The sequence below is a fragment of the Podarcis melisellensis genome (genome assembly GCF_964234715.1).
Source record: "Podarcis melisellensis genome assembly, chromosome: 1".
NCBI classification, from domain to species: Eukaryota; Metazoa; Chordata; class Lepidosauria; order Squamata; family Lacertidae; genus Podarcis; species Podarcis melisellensis.
Window position 1 is genome coordinate 27142577 of NC_138528.1, and position 14556 is coordinate 27157132.

The 14556-nt window shown below is 43.1% G+C and overlaps 1 protein-coding gene across 6 annotated transcripts in view; it reads left to right on the top strand.

Moving 5' to 3' along the window:
• CEP128 (centrosomal protein 128) overlaps nt 1-14556 on the top strand; it is a 176657-nt gene that overhangs the window by 20448 nt on the left and 141653 nt on the right. For all 6 annotated transcript variants that reach the window (XM_081909759.1, XM_081909758.1, XM_081909760.1 and 3 more), the window contains exons 8-10: nt 3412-3528; nt 10658-10744; nt 13066-13140. In XM_081909759.1, the coding sequence (XP_081765885.1) occupies nt 3412-3528; nt 10658-10744; nt 13066-13140 (279 nt within the window). The remainder of the gene's footprint in view (nt 1-3411; nt 3529-10657; nt 10745-13065; nt 13141-14556) is intronic.

The following is a 14556-nucleotide window of genomic DNA, read 5'->3' on the forward strand; positions in this document are numbered from 1 at the left end:
AAGGACTTTGCTGAATTTGGGGGTCATTCCTTGCACATCCTTCTTCTTCCAGGTTGTAAACTGTTCTTCCATGAGTAGGTGATGTTTTTGGCGAGCGAAAGGGCACTTTGAGACTCAAGCCAAGGAGATGACATTGGTGTGTTCGGTTAAATTATGAATTTAGGGCTGACCTTTTTGTTGCGACAATTCCAACCAAGTATAAATGGTAAAAAAGCAGTTTAAAGACGGTGGAAACTGTAGTATAGTTTCAGTAAGTACAGACATTTTGGAAGGAAAAACACAACCTATACTACATCTAACCTTCATAATTGTGGACGTTGGTTATGATTGTAGTGCCAACTCCAAATATGACTTAACATTTATTGTTTGCAAATCATATGGATAAATATTGCTGCAAAACATACTATGACGCCATGAATACAGTTCTGCAGCATGGAAACTGCAATAAAAAGCAACAACTACCATAAAGCTATAATAAGTCCCATGTTTGCATAGAATGTTCAACTCCCTGCTCACTGCTAGAGGGCAGTGTCTACAAATAGATGAGGAAAGGAAAGAATGAAAACCGCAATCTAGGGAAGTATTATTTTCCTGTTTTCTTTCCCTGTAAAGCAAAGAAATAATTACAGCAAATAATTCTTCTGATCATATTACTGCAGTTACTGATTCATTCAGTCATATTTTTTATTATTTTAAGGCCAGAGGCTATTCTAGTTCAGTTCTTGATTTGTCATTTAGCAAAGTTACAACAACAAAAATCCTGGCAGTGGTATATGGAATTTCAGTGTGGTTTCACAAAAATCTAATTTTCACATTATGGTAAGTTGTCTCTGATCCAGTTCCACATGTGTACAACTAGTGACCCTAGATGGGGTTGCACATTTCCATCCATATCAAAAGACTCATCCTGCCATTCTAATGTGGTCCAAATGTGAGTCTTGTCATCCAGATGCACATTTGCACCTGGAATACCTGCAGGCTTGTGAAACCTGCTTCTGCCTATGAGTCTCTCTTTGCTCTATTAGGGTGGCAGTGTGATCATACTTGACCAAGGATTTGTCAACACACACACGCTCACACACATTTTGTTTGAAGGCACATGGCGCTGCAACCTTGTTGTAAATAAGCAGGTCAGGATCTGAATGGGAGACCACCTGGGGACGCATTAAGCTTCACAAGATAAAAATTTGTAGGAAGTATATTGCTGGATTCTAAGACTAATACAAGTTCTGCATATTTTATTTGTCATAATTATATTTGCTTTTTTGAGTTGTGAGAAATAGCTATGCAGGGCAGTGGAGCCTCACTGGTGACCAGATTTCCAGCTCATTCCAAAGCTGGCTTCTGAGGCTTCTCCAGGCTGTATGCTCAAGGCTGTGATCAAATGTTCCTTCTGCTTTTTTTTCCTTTCAAGAAGAAGAAAGTTGAGATTCTCTTCACCCAAATGCTGCACATGTACCGTGTGGGTGCAGACATGCCACACGCAGACATGCTAATGGCCTGTTCCTCTGAAGCTTTCTTTTCCTGCCTTTTGTGTTCAAATATTTTGGAGGTCCCAAAATTTATTGGTCTCAACTAGGGCCAGGGCCTTTTCAGTACTGGCCCCGACTTGGTGGAACACTCTGTCACAAGAGATTAGGGCCCTGCAGGACTTGACCTCTTTCTGCAGGCCCTGCAAGACAGAGCTGTTCTGCCTGGCCTTTGGTTTGGACTCAGTCTGACCCTTATGTTTCCCTCCCCTTATGGTTTTGATCTATGGACTACTTTTAAAATGAGGCTGCATTTTAAATTGCATTTAAACCTGTATTTTAAATTGCCCCCCATTATGTTTTTACTGTAATTTTACTGGTGTTAGCCACCCTGAGCCCGTCTCTGGCCGGGGAGGGCAGGGTATAAATAAAATTAATTATTATTAACCTTGTACTCGCATGCAAAGCACTACATGGTAACATGCCTCATGTGTGGCAGTGGTCAACTGGTCAAAAGAACCCAGTCTGTTACCGAAGAGATTTTAGGTTTTAGCAGATGCAGATTGATTGCAATGCTTTTAAAGTTCTTTGTGGCTCAGGTTACGCCCCCAAGTGAATTAAGCAGCACTCTCTGTCTCAGCTCCACCCAAACGCCCTGGGCAAGGCCCTGAAATTAGGCAAGGGAGAGAAAGTCTTATACAGTGGTACCTCACAAGACGAATGCCTCGTAAGACGAAAAACTCGCAAGACGAAAGAGTTTCGCAAGACGAATTTCCCTATGGGCTTGCTTCGCAAGTTTGCTAGTTTGATTTTCAATGCATTCCTATGGGAATCCGTGCTTCGCAAGATGGAAAATTCGCAAGACGAAAAAACTCGCAGAACGAATCAATTTCGTCTTGTGAGGTACCACTGTAGAATCATAGAAATGTAGAATTGGAAGGGAACCTGGGGGGTCATCTAAGCCCAATCCCTTGCAATGCATGAATCCTGCCCATAACCATCCCTGGGTGGGCTTGAACCACAAACCTTCTGGTTAATAGCCAGACGCACGGACCCACTACGCCACAGACTCCGAAGAAAATGCTGGCTTCGGCTGGGGTCCCATGTGAATCAAACTGTACAATGAGACTCAGTCTCCAAACCCCCCAAGGCAGCCCAAATTTGTTTGCTGCATTTATATACTGTATATACTAGTGTATAAGCCGATTTTTTCAGCACATGTTTATGCTGAAAAAGCCCCCCTCGGCTTATACTCAAGTGAGGGTCCTTTCAGGCTGCTCCTTCCTCCTCCACCGCTTTGATGCTGTCGGTGGTGGAGGAGGAGGAACGAGCAGCCTGAAAGCAGCCCTTTCGGGCTGCTTGTTCTTCCTCCCCCACTGCCGCCACCACCAGGTTTGTGGTGTGGTGAAACGGCTTATACTCAAGTCAATACGTTTTCCCAGTTTTTTGTGGTAAAATTAGGTGCCTCGGCTTATATTCGGGTCGGCTTATATTCGAGTATATACGGTAGCATCTTTCTGCCAACGTACCTGAGGCAGTTTACATTTTTAAAAGACTAAGACAAATAAATGGCATGGAGTGCAAGGCTTGGGGAGGTGGGGACAGTCCAACTGGAGCTGATCCTGTACTTGTCTTTGCTTACTTGCTTTGCTTTCTTTCTCCTTCCTGTGGGGCAGGTGTTTTTCTTGGCCCTGTGAAGGGAGGTGGTGTTGGAGGGCACAGACGACCTGAGTGGAGCTCCCCGCTCTCATTTTTCCTCTTCTTTACCACAAGGCAGATAGGCATTTCATTGCTAACCAACGGAGGACTTCACAATTGTATTTAGGCCTTTGCATTTACTTTGCTAGAAAAACGAGCTGTATTTTTTTTTAAAAAAATAAACTTTCAATACCATGCTAACGGAAGAATTTCCCTTCTCCCCAACCTGCCTTTTTCATTGAAGGTGTCGGAACAGGTGGAGAGGAGGCTTCAGGAGATAGAACGAGAAATCCGCTCAGAAAGGCAACTTGTTGAAAGACGTCAGGATCAGCTGGGACACATGTCTCTGCATCTGCAGGAGGTATGCAAAGCAGTCGAGTTTTTTTTAAATATGTACAGAACTGCATATCTATCTGGTTCTTGCTCCCTGTCTAGTCTGAGCTAATTATTTCAAGGAATGACTGCCATTTTTGCAGATGCATTTTGTTGTGCATCAAGCGAACTGTCAGACAGCCATACATGAAAGGGGTTCTCTTCCCTGAGGCAGCGAGTATTTAAAGCTTTTTTTTTGGTTCTGAGCAGGCTTTGGGGCTTTTTTGTGTTTCTTTTTAAACATCTTCAGTTACACCTAAGATTTAAACTGTTAAAAACGCTGTTAACAACCACCTTGTGAATACTGCTCTCTTGAAGCCTAAATATGATGTAATGAATAGCCGGTTTCCTCGTGCTGTATAATCAGCTTTGCTTGAAGCAAAATGCATCTGGCAGAGTACAAGAGTTTGTGCTGTGGAGACAAACTGAGCTATTGTTCGCTTTTTGAAAAGGCAAATTAAGGCCCTTTTGGCCCTCTCTTAGAAAAGAGTGTGTGAAATGCCTGCAAGAGTGGTAGAGAAATTACTCCACCCTAACACTTGAAAACCTCGGGGAGATAAAATGCGTACTTTGTAATTTTAGATTTAATTTAAGTGCTTGGGCGATTATTTGGATAGTCATCTCTGACTGACTTTACTCTGGTGTCTCACAGAGTCTATGAAAAGTTTAATTTCATATTTGGTTGCCTTAATACATGTGGTGACCTATGTGCTTTTTTAAAAAAAGGCAATTGCAGATTATACAGTGCAGTATAAGCCGGTGAGGATTAATTTAGATTGACACTTTCTGTTCTGAAAGAGTGACTCTCCTTTCGGAGGTCACATTAAAGAAGAAAAAGAGAGAAAGTAGCATACATTTTAATTTGGGTAAAGATTCATGTGCTCTTCTTGGGTCAAAGAGTTTTGAATTCTCTCTCTGTCTTTAAATTTCACAGAATGGTGGTAAAAGGTTGTGATCCATTAGAGTGGCGAGGAAATTAAGGTGTTTAAGTTCTGCACAGTAAATTCTCAAATGGGCTAGCAATTTATTTATTTTTTCCAGATGTTTGTCACTTTTTCAGGAGCTATGTGCATCTTTTGGTACCGGCAATAGCCAATTGATTTGCAACCGCGCAAGTGCGCATTGCACCGAACCCCAAAGTGACTTTAAAAATGGCAGATGTGGCCCTAAAAGAAGCCAGAGAGGGCAAAAAAGAAAATGTGAAAACCATGTCTGGCTATCCCATGAGCCTTTGTAAATGCAATCCCAGGAGCCCTTGCACTGACTTCTGAGGCATGTGGAGAGTTATTGAGTTTGAGCAAGGAGGTTTGGAGGGAACAATTCTGGTGTTTTCAGGCTTTGCCAATTGTGTTTCAATTACATGCAAATTCACTGATGAACGCGATGCCTTGGAATGTAACCTCCGTGTAAATTGGGAGTTGCCTTGTTTGCTTGTACAGTGGTACCTCGGGTTAAGTACTTAATTCGTTCTGGAGGTCTGTTCTTAACCTGAAACTGTTCTTAACCTGAAGCACCACATTAGCTAATGGGGCCTCCCGCTGGTGCTGCACAATTTCTGTTCTCATCCTGAAGCAAAGTTCTTAACCCGAGGTACTATTTCTGGGTTAGCGGAGTCTGTAACCTGAAGCGTATGTAACCTGAGGTAGCACTGTACTGTTGTTTCCAAACCTCTGTATGCATTTTTTGAAAAGGACAATAGCAGGGGTCCACTGCCAACCACTGCAGTCCCCTGGCCCAGCTTCCTACTCCTGGCTGTCATTTGCCTCTGTTGTTTCCCTGAACTGTGCTTATCATGAGGCTTTGATCAAATAAAAGAAATTTGACCAGCACTCAAAGCCAAGGGATGCCACTGTATAATAAAGAGTGGTTTGCCTGGCTTGCGCCCCAGGGAGGTAACTTTGGTTATGCTAACACAGCGGTTTGACTTCACCCTCAGAGGCACACTCCATTGTCTCTTGCAACAGACAGAAGCCAACTAACTAACTAACTAACTAACTAACAGCTAGTCAACACAACTATGTATTTAGGGTAAGAATTGATTTCCTGCCATTTGAATTGATTTACATGGGGTTAAATTTGCTTCTCAGAGTTTATTTATCTTTTCAGTTGCTTTCAAATCTTTACGACGCCAATGCATTTTGAGAAAAAAAAAGCCTGCAGAATCTTTGTGGCCACTAGGAGCCAGTGTTTTGCCATCCGTGAAGAGCAAGGGGGCTGAGTAAATCCCATTTCACAGTTTCAAACCTTGTTGGAATGTGCTGAATTTCTTTTCTCTTTTTAGTAGTGATGGCATAGAGGTGCGCATTTTATTTATACCCCCTACGGTCCGGTCTGCAGTTAAACGTGTGATTTCTTTATGCGTGTTGCATTCCGGAGTGCTAATTGTTGTAAGGGCACTCTAAAATGTTTTCCAATTTCTCTTCCCACCCCCACCCCCCAATTTTGTGATTTGGACTTTTGACATTTTTATGTTTTTCTTGAACTAATGCCTAAAGAGAGGCATTAGGGGAGGTGTGTGGAGGGGGGAGCAACTGAGCTCCTGGTCATTTCTTGAGGAAGTGAACATAATGAACTGTGTATTCTGTGCTCAGGCAAAGGGTCTAACTAGTTCAGCATTTTGTCCCCAACTGGTTCCCTGATTGGCCAACAGTAGCTATGGTGAAAATAAAGAATGAGCTGAAGATCACCTTCCCACAACACACTGTCTGCATCCCCTAAGACAGTAGTGGTGAATCTGTTGCCCTCTAAATTTTGATGGACTTCAGCACCAGCCAGCATGTCCCAATGGTCAGCAACGAGGCAAATTGCAGTTTGGCAACAGCTGAAGGGACCCCTGTTCACCACCCCTAATCTAAGAGGCATTCCCCAGTTCAGGACTGTAACTGGCTTGTCCCCCTGTCCATTCTTCAGATCTTCTTGCATTGCTCTTCATTGGAGAGAAGTCCTCAGTCCCCTAAGGGCCAAAATGGGCTGTGCTTCAGACATTGTATTTATTTATTCATTCCTTTAATTTGTCAGTCACGTCATCTTGCCTAGGGCAACCCAAAGCGACTTCCAACCAAACAAATAGACAATAAGCCCCACATAGACACGTTAAAACCAAGAGGAAGGAGAAATGCATTAAAAAGATCCCACCCACAAAGGGATGCACTGCACAAATATAATCCAGAGATGGATTAAAGTGTGATAATGTAGTGCTAGACAGACAAATGGATGATGAATATGTTCAGTTCCCATAGCCATCATTTCTGGCCCTGCCTAGCCCTGGACGTGGCACAACCCTTCTTAATGCAGCAGGAGCCTTGACCTCCTCCAGTGGTGGAGGAGAAGAGGATGCTTCTGGTGCTGTGCTGCATAGCATCTGTTCCCTCTCAGTGTCTCCTGGGCCATGGAAGTACCCTCTCGCTTCCATGAACTTGTCAGGTGGTAAGCAGTGGGGCCTGTAGACACCTGGCTTTTTGCCTCTTGTCAGTGCCGAGTGATTTTTATCAAGGAGAAGAGTTGTGCTGGCTGGGCAGATCATTGAAAAAACTTGCCAGCTGGGCCCAGGGATGGTGGTGTTTCTCAGGATGCTCCTAACCGGCCTGCACAACTTAAATGTTTTAAGTAATCCCTCCCCCCCCCGGCAGAAACTTACATAAGATCAATGGAAACAAGACAGTCCCTGCCCACAAGTTTACAATCTAAGGGTTGCTTCCTGAAGTCATACATGTCAGTTCTTATATTGATCAGCTGGAATGGAGGGAAGGAGGAGTCAAGCAGAGCTGATCTCAGCAGGGCTGATGGAGTGGTCCTGCTTTCCCCCTCTCCCTCTGCCAGGTGGCAGTTGATGGAGGAAGGAGCTAAATGGGGCTGGTCCTCCAGGCAAGCTGATGGAATGGTCCTGCAGCCCCACCTTTCCTTCTGCTATAGCTTGACAGAATGCTGCTGCTTGGTCCTCTGTAAAAGGATCTTCCTACTCATGGACCTTTGATGCTGTCAGAAGTGTTTTTGAGAGTCAACGTGTTGAATAACAGCTAAATTGCACTCCCGAAAATGGTTGGTGAGGCGAGTCTTCCTGCTGCAGAAATGGTGCTTATTCTTCCTTGGGAAGTATTCTCTTTCTCCTTCTTCTGTATATTTGGCATCCCTGGCTTTAATAGCACCATCCATCAATTTACTTGTGATTCATGTTTGGCTGATGGGTCTGCAATTTCCCAGGCTTAGGAGAAGAAAAGCTTCTTATTACATGCATGTCTTGAGGATAACCCTATTTAACAATTACTGTGCCTGTAGTACGCACCTTCTTATTTATTCTTCCATAACTTTTAATTAGAGAAATATCGCAGCAAACACAATTGCTCTTGACACCGTATGACACTGACTTTGTAATTGCTGTAGCTCTTATCTGAACTCGATTTGTCACTCCACAGCATTATCGTAGTTTACTTAGATAGTTGGCGCTTTGGGGGAAAGTGTCTGTCATTAACATTTGGTGTGTGTGTGTTTTTTAAAAAAAGTTTTAAGTGTTATGCTCTTTACAACACTTACGGAAATAAATAAAGGACTGATGATCACTTTAAAGAAATTAAATAGAAGCCCGAACAATGGGATGATTCCCCTCCTTGGTAAATATGGGCTGGGATCCAAAGCGCCACTTTAGGCATTCCCACAAGCTTGAGCACGCCTGGTAGGGTTTTCTATCACAGACTGCTTTTGAAAGTCTCCTTGGTTTCAAAAGCAGCTTGCTGTGTATGGCGGGTGCCTGCTGTTTTGAGAAACACAAATCCAAAGCCCCTCCTTCTGATCATGCAGAACCAGATGGGTGGGTCTTTGGAACACCCCCTTGGTCCAGTAGGAGGCTGGCCGCATGCTCCCTTCCCAGCTTTGGGAACTTCTGAATAGGCAAGGCTAGGCAGTGGCCTGGTTTGGACGTACAGATCTTGGGTTAGATTTCTGGGACCTGTGCAAGCTTTGTGCCTGCAGACTCTGACATATGCTACTGCCAGCCCTCGTAGCTCAGTGGTGGAGAATCTGCTTTGCAGGCAAAAAGTCTTTGGTTCAATCCTTAATATCTCCAGGCAGGATTGGGAATGGTTTCCTGTGTGAAACCTTGGAGAGAGCTAGATGGACCAGGGGTCTGACTCGATATAAGGTGGTTTCCAATGTTTTCCTCCCTTCTCCGCACACTGCAGTTAACCCAGGAAATCCAGTCAATGATTGTTTCCTGTTAAATCCAAACTCAAAACCTTTGATTATTAAGTTGGGAACGAGCTAGGATCTTCAACCATAGTCTGAAGTCGGTTCTTTATTTCTGTTAGGTCACAAGTGACTGATGCGAGTATCCTATTGGCAGAGCAGTCTAGGCAAAATAGGTTTGATTTATTTGCAGGCGTGGTATGTGAGAGACTCTGCATTTTCCTTGGTTCTGAAAATTTCCTTTCGTGTGTGTGTATGTGCTGTTTAGTCATATACCTGCCTTTTGTAAAACCAATACAGTTATGGACTATTTATTTTTACTGTACCTGGAAAATAAAATGGAATGGCTTACTTGAAATACCAGTGGGGTGAGAGATTGCTTTTTTATTTCATGTTATTGCTGCTTAATGGCCTAAATATCCTTCAGTGCTGCTTTGATAAGCTGAGGTTGGCATATTGATTTCCAAGACTGAGTTAAGATGTCTTAATGATAAGATGCCTAATTCCTATTCTGTGTTAGCGAAATCTTCCACGGTTACTTATTGCTTCTAGTTTTTCTTCGCTAGTATAGCTGACATTGTGGAGCCAGTATGCAAGGCATCTCCAAGCTGCATACATTCCTCTGTGAGGTAAATTCACCAGGAAACTGCCTTAGACCAAGTAAAGATTATTTGCCTACATTGCCAGAATCGTCTTCTCTACCTAGCAATAGTACTTGGAGGGCTTAAACTTCCCCATAACTGCTACTTTCCTGTTTTAAACTGTTTAAATCTAGTTAAACCTGGGTTACTTTGAACCCTTTATTCTACTACATTTAGATGTTCACCTGTGCTGCTTAAGAATCATGCAAGGAGCTCAGTTATTGGTTTACTATTCTGAAATGTCCTTCCGATAGGCTTAGGTTGGGCTTCTTGGGCTGGAGCCAATGAGATTGCCCTACCCTGTTGTACACATAGCTGACAAGGGGACTTCCTAGATTTTTCTGCAATTATATAGCCTGCCTCCTGCCTGATGGCCCCATTACATATCACTTCCAGCAATGCTGGGTAGACATATCAAGTGGAAGTGCAATGCTTTTGTCAGATAAGGTAACGGTAAAGGTAAAGGACCCCTGGACAGTTAAGTCCAGTCAAAGACGCCTATGGAGTGTGGCACTGATCTCGCTTCAGGCCAAGGGAGCAGAGAGATTTTTGGGTCATGTGGCCAGCATGACTAAACCGTTACTGGCACAAGGGGACACCATGACAAGTGCTAGAGTGCACGGAGATGCCGTTTACCTTCCCGCCGCAGCAGTACCTATTTATCTACTTCCACTGGTGTGCTTTCGAACTGCTTGGTTGGCAGGAACTGGAACAGAGCAATGGGAGCTCAACCCACCGGAAGGATTTAAACCACACACGGCGGACCTTCTGATCGGCAAGCCAAAGAGGCTCATTGGTTTAGAACACAGTGCCACCTGATGGGTGACTTCCAACTGAGTGGCAGAAGAGGGCTGTTTAACCCTTTCCATCCTAGCTATCTGTATACTGAAAATTTCTTTCTCCACACACCCCACTGTTTTTCTCCCCAAGAGGTAAAAGATAGGGGATCTTATATATCTTTTGAGAGTTAAAATAGGTGTGGGAGTTTATGATTTTGAACATACATCCAGCTTGGGAAAGGGTTAAACATTCTGTGTCTTGAAGGGAGAGTTGAGGCAGGCTGAGGCTCAGCTTGCTTATTGGGGTATGGAAGCTAATGGATTGCAAGGTATCAAGCTTAGTTGTGGACACTATGCATTCGATACATCTATTTATAGCTTTGCACGATATAATCTCACACACCAGTGTGTTCTGCTGTGTTTGTGCATGTGTAAATAATACAAATGTCAGCATATTTTATAAATTAAGGCTTTGATGGTTTTGCAAAAAAGAAACAAATTCCCATTTTCTTCCTTCAAGGCTTTAAAACAACAAGATGCTAAAGCTAATGAAGTGGAAACTGTCTTGAAGAATAAAGTACTGAAAATGGAGGGTGAAAAAAACAAAGTAAGTTGTGTTTTTTTTAATGTTCATGGTGTAGTATATTCATGTTGCAATTGATGCAGTGACCTTTCCACCCATGCTTTAAAAATATGAAGTATGTTTGCTTTAACATATAATAGCAGGTATCAGCATCAAACTCTGTGCCTTTCATAGTAAGATGTCCAGCTTCTTTTCAGCAGCACATGCCCAGATTGTACTGCTCCTTCCAAGGTGACCTACATCAAGAATACTTAAGCCTGTAAAAACAGGAAGGCGTCATACTTGTTGAGGCCCACGCAGATAAATTTGGCCCTTAACAACAGTTAAAACACTCACTGCTATTAAAACTAGGGGGTAGGAGAAGAAACCAATAAAACAAATGCAATAGAAAAGCGAGAATTAAAATGCGGCAAAAGCTTGGTGAAATAAAAATGCCTTCCCCACCTGCTGAACTAACCTCCCTTCAGAGGGATTTTCACAACTGGGGAGCCACCACTCAAAAGATCCTCTATTGGGTCCTTGCCAAACATACCTTTCTTCTGAATTATTATTATTTGAATTATTATTAGGCAGCAGTAGTTGGTGGCGCAGTGGTGCACGCTGGGTGGCAGTGTTCACCTGGCTTCCCAGTTCCGAACTTGTGTGGAACTTGGCGGGGTAACTGGCTCATAACTTCCAGAGGCCTTGCATTCAGCATTGGGGACCCAATCCTGTGGCCCTCCCTTTTGGCTGAGAATAATCAGGTCCCCTCCCTGCTTAATTTCAGGCACTTGACTAAGACGTCTCTGTTTTAGCAGGCCTTATAAGGTAGCTTTCTGTTTGTATGATGGCCTTTCTTATTCTGTGTTCGTTGAGGAGATTTCACCTTTCACCCCTCCCATACCCAAGAATCTCCTGACCATCTCCTGAGGTCTCTGCTGACTCTACAGAGAGGAGGAGCAATGTACTGCTCTCTACTTAATTAGTCAAGTGAGTGAGTCTCTGTGTGTGAAAGAAAAAGTCAGTCAGTGTGTCGGAGAGTGAGTGCAAGAGATAGTATTTAGAGATAAGATTGCTGCTAAGAGCAGCTGCAGGCACTCAGAGTAGCATTGATGTATGCTCAGAATATTTAGCTCTGTATATAGTTTGTATTATAGCTGTAGTTATAGAATAAAAGAAGATACTTTACAGAGCTGCTCTCCGAGTGGTTTATACTCTGCAAGACTCTGCAAAACGCTGCTGCACAACGACTGCATTATTGAGACAGTGAATCCGGTGCTCTCAGCTCCAAGCTGTGAGTCCACAGCACTGTGACCAGTTCCTGAGAGAAAGGAGGTCTCTGGCAGTGCTACCCAGCTCGCCCAGCCCAGTCGGGGCTGTAGTGCATGAGTCCAGTTGGTACACTGGCTCAAGGGCGATGCTGACATTCGTGTGTGTGCATAAAACACATTTGATTCACACTGCTTAGGAATTCAAAATAGTAAGAAATATAGAAATATAGAAAATAGAAATGCCTTAAATAAATAAATAGGAATCAGATTTGTTGCATCATGCCTGCACTGCACCAAGCTCCCCACCCCTTTCCCCTCTCGGCAGAAGGCAACCCCACTCAGCATTGGGAAGCAGGACCACACTGCCCCTGTTATGCTGCCAACTGCTACTGTCATGCAAGTTAACACAGGAGGAGAAGGTCCTTGAAATATCCTGGTCCTAGGATGTTTGGAGCTTTATATGTAATAACCAGGATTTTGAGTTAGGCCTGGACTCAAACCGAGTGGTGTGGTCAGGAAAGCCAAGTACCAGAAATTATTCTGGCTGTTGCATTTCGCAGCAGCTTCACTTTCCAAACCCTTTCAAGGGCTAATATAACTATAACTAAGAGGGTATTTGTTGTTCTTTCAAGAACTTGCGTTCAGTTTTGAGTTAATCACAGACATCTGCAATACCCATTCTTCATTCTGGCTTGAAATTCTGGGTGTTTCTTTTTTTTTTAATGTGCCTTTGGGTTTTTACTTTTTTCCCCTTCTCAATCTGGGATTTCTGGTTATTATGAGTCAAACAACCTTTCAAAGTGCTCTGTTTTGCTACCTTGAAAGGGGAGCCCATCTAGAGTATGAGGGAGATAACACGTGCAACTCAGTTACATAACGTAGTTTTTAGGAGAGGAAGAAATGCATGTATTTGTAAACAGATTGTTTGATCTAAGGAACCATTGGGATAATAGGCATTTGGTGAGCTTAGCAAAGTGTTGCATAGGAAATGAGCGTTCAGCAGACTTCTGGGTATATTAAATATTGTAGCTAAATAATTCATGACATTACTAGCAGTGGAATGATTTTTTTGTCACTCTTTCTAATCCGAATAAGCTTGAACAAGATTTGGAGCAGTCCCGGAGGAAACTGGATCAGTCGGAAAACAGCAGAGAGGTTCTTCTCCACCAGGTAACCACTTTCCTGTGTAAAAACCTGTCTCCATTCACAGTAGTCAGTGCTCTTAAAACTTTCTATCAAATAGTGCAGTAGGAAGTTAGAAATAAGTATGATAAGAAAACAGTCACAAAAGTGCATACCAAGCTCTATTACAGAATGATAGTTTATTAATCTGGTTCTCACATGGCGCTAAGCTTAGTGCAGGTGTGTTGGCCTCCGGAGAGGAGATGGTGCTTTGCTCCAGTCCAGTCATTGTGCTGCTGTGGTAAACTGTGGTTTGCCTTAGCATGTTGTCCAGACTCAAGCTCCTGGTACAGCCCTCCCTGGAGAAACCATGAGCCGTAAACCAAAGGCAAGTCTTGGTTTCAGCTCATGATTTGTCTGCATAGAGCAGAACTGCTACTCTGGGTTGAAACAACATGCTAAGCCAAGCTGTGGCTTTGCTTAGTGCAGCAGCAAAGGAGTCCAACATTTGCTCATTTGTGCTAAACCATGGTTTGACTTAGCGTAACACGCAAATGAGAGCAGCATGAAGCTGTTTTGCCAAAGTCAGCTTAAGAAATGTAGCAGAAGCTGATTGGCTTGCTTATCCTTTGGCATGGCAGATTAATATAATGTTTTGCCTTTTGTATCCTGCTCACTCTAGTGAAAGAACACTTAGCATGTGTGTTTGTTTGGCTTTATAGCTATTTGGGGGATCTGAACCAGGTCTGCTGGGCCCAAGTTTAGCACTCTGTCCACTGTACCACACTGGGTGGGTAGGGGAAGCTAGCATTTGAATATGTTGTATGAAAGCAGGAGGGGACAACAAGCTACATGATAGCATCAGCAGCTTGAAGGACTTACCTTATACTGGAGTTTGCCACAGCTGGAATATGCCTAGTGCTTGCTTTCAGTGATTGCTCTGCATTTGGATCTTACTCTGTTCTAATTGACACTCTAGAAAATTAGTTCTGCAGACTCTGCCACGCCAAATAAGACGCTCCATAGCTGTTTTTTTAGTTTGGTTAAAAATAAATTCTCACCTACGCATTCACAGCTGTATACCTATGGATATGATGAAATAGATTACACATTATATTTATGCTTTACTTTCTTTGGGTTTAAGGGTTGTTTAATGTTGTGATAGTATAAATTATTGGGCATATTTCAATATATTTTGAAAGAGCAGAGGAAGTAATTTACTAAAGATAGTGAAAAGAGCAATTGGATTCCTCCACCAGCAGCACCCCACCCTCCGTCCTAGAACTGCTTTACCTTGTTTTACTTTTGCACAAGCAAATTATAACTTTGCGAAAACAAATTGCCTTGAAGTGGCTAATCTCTCTGCTGGCTTCTAGCGGTATAATTTATTCAGAAGCAAAACCAGCTAGTCAAATAAACCTCTTTGTGTTTCATTGAGGCTCGGTTGGTGTCCTTGGTTTTGTA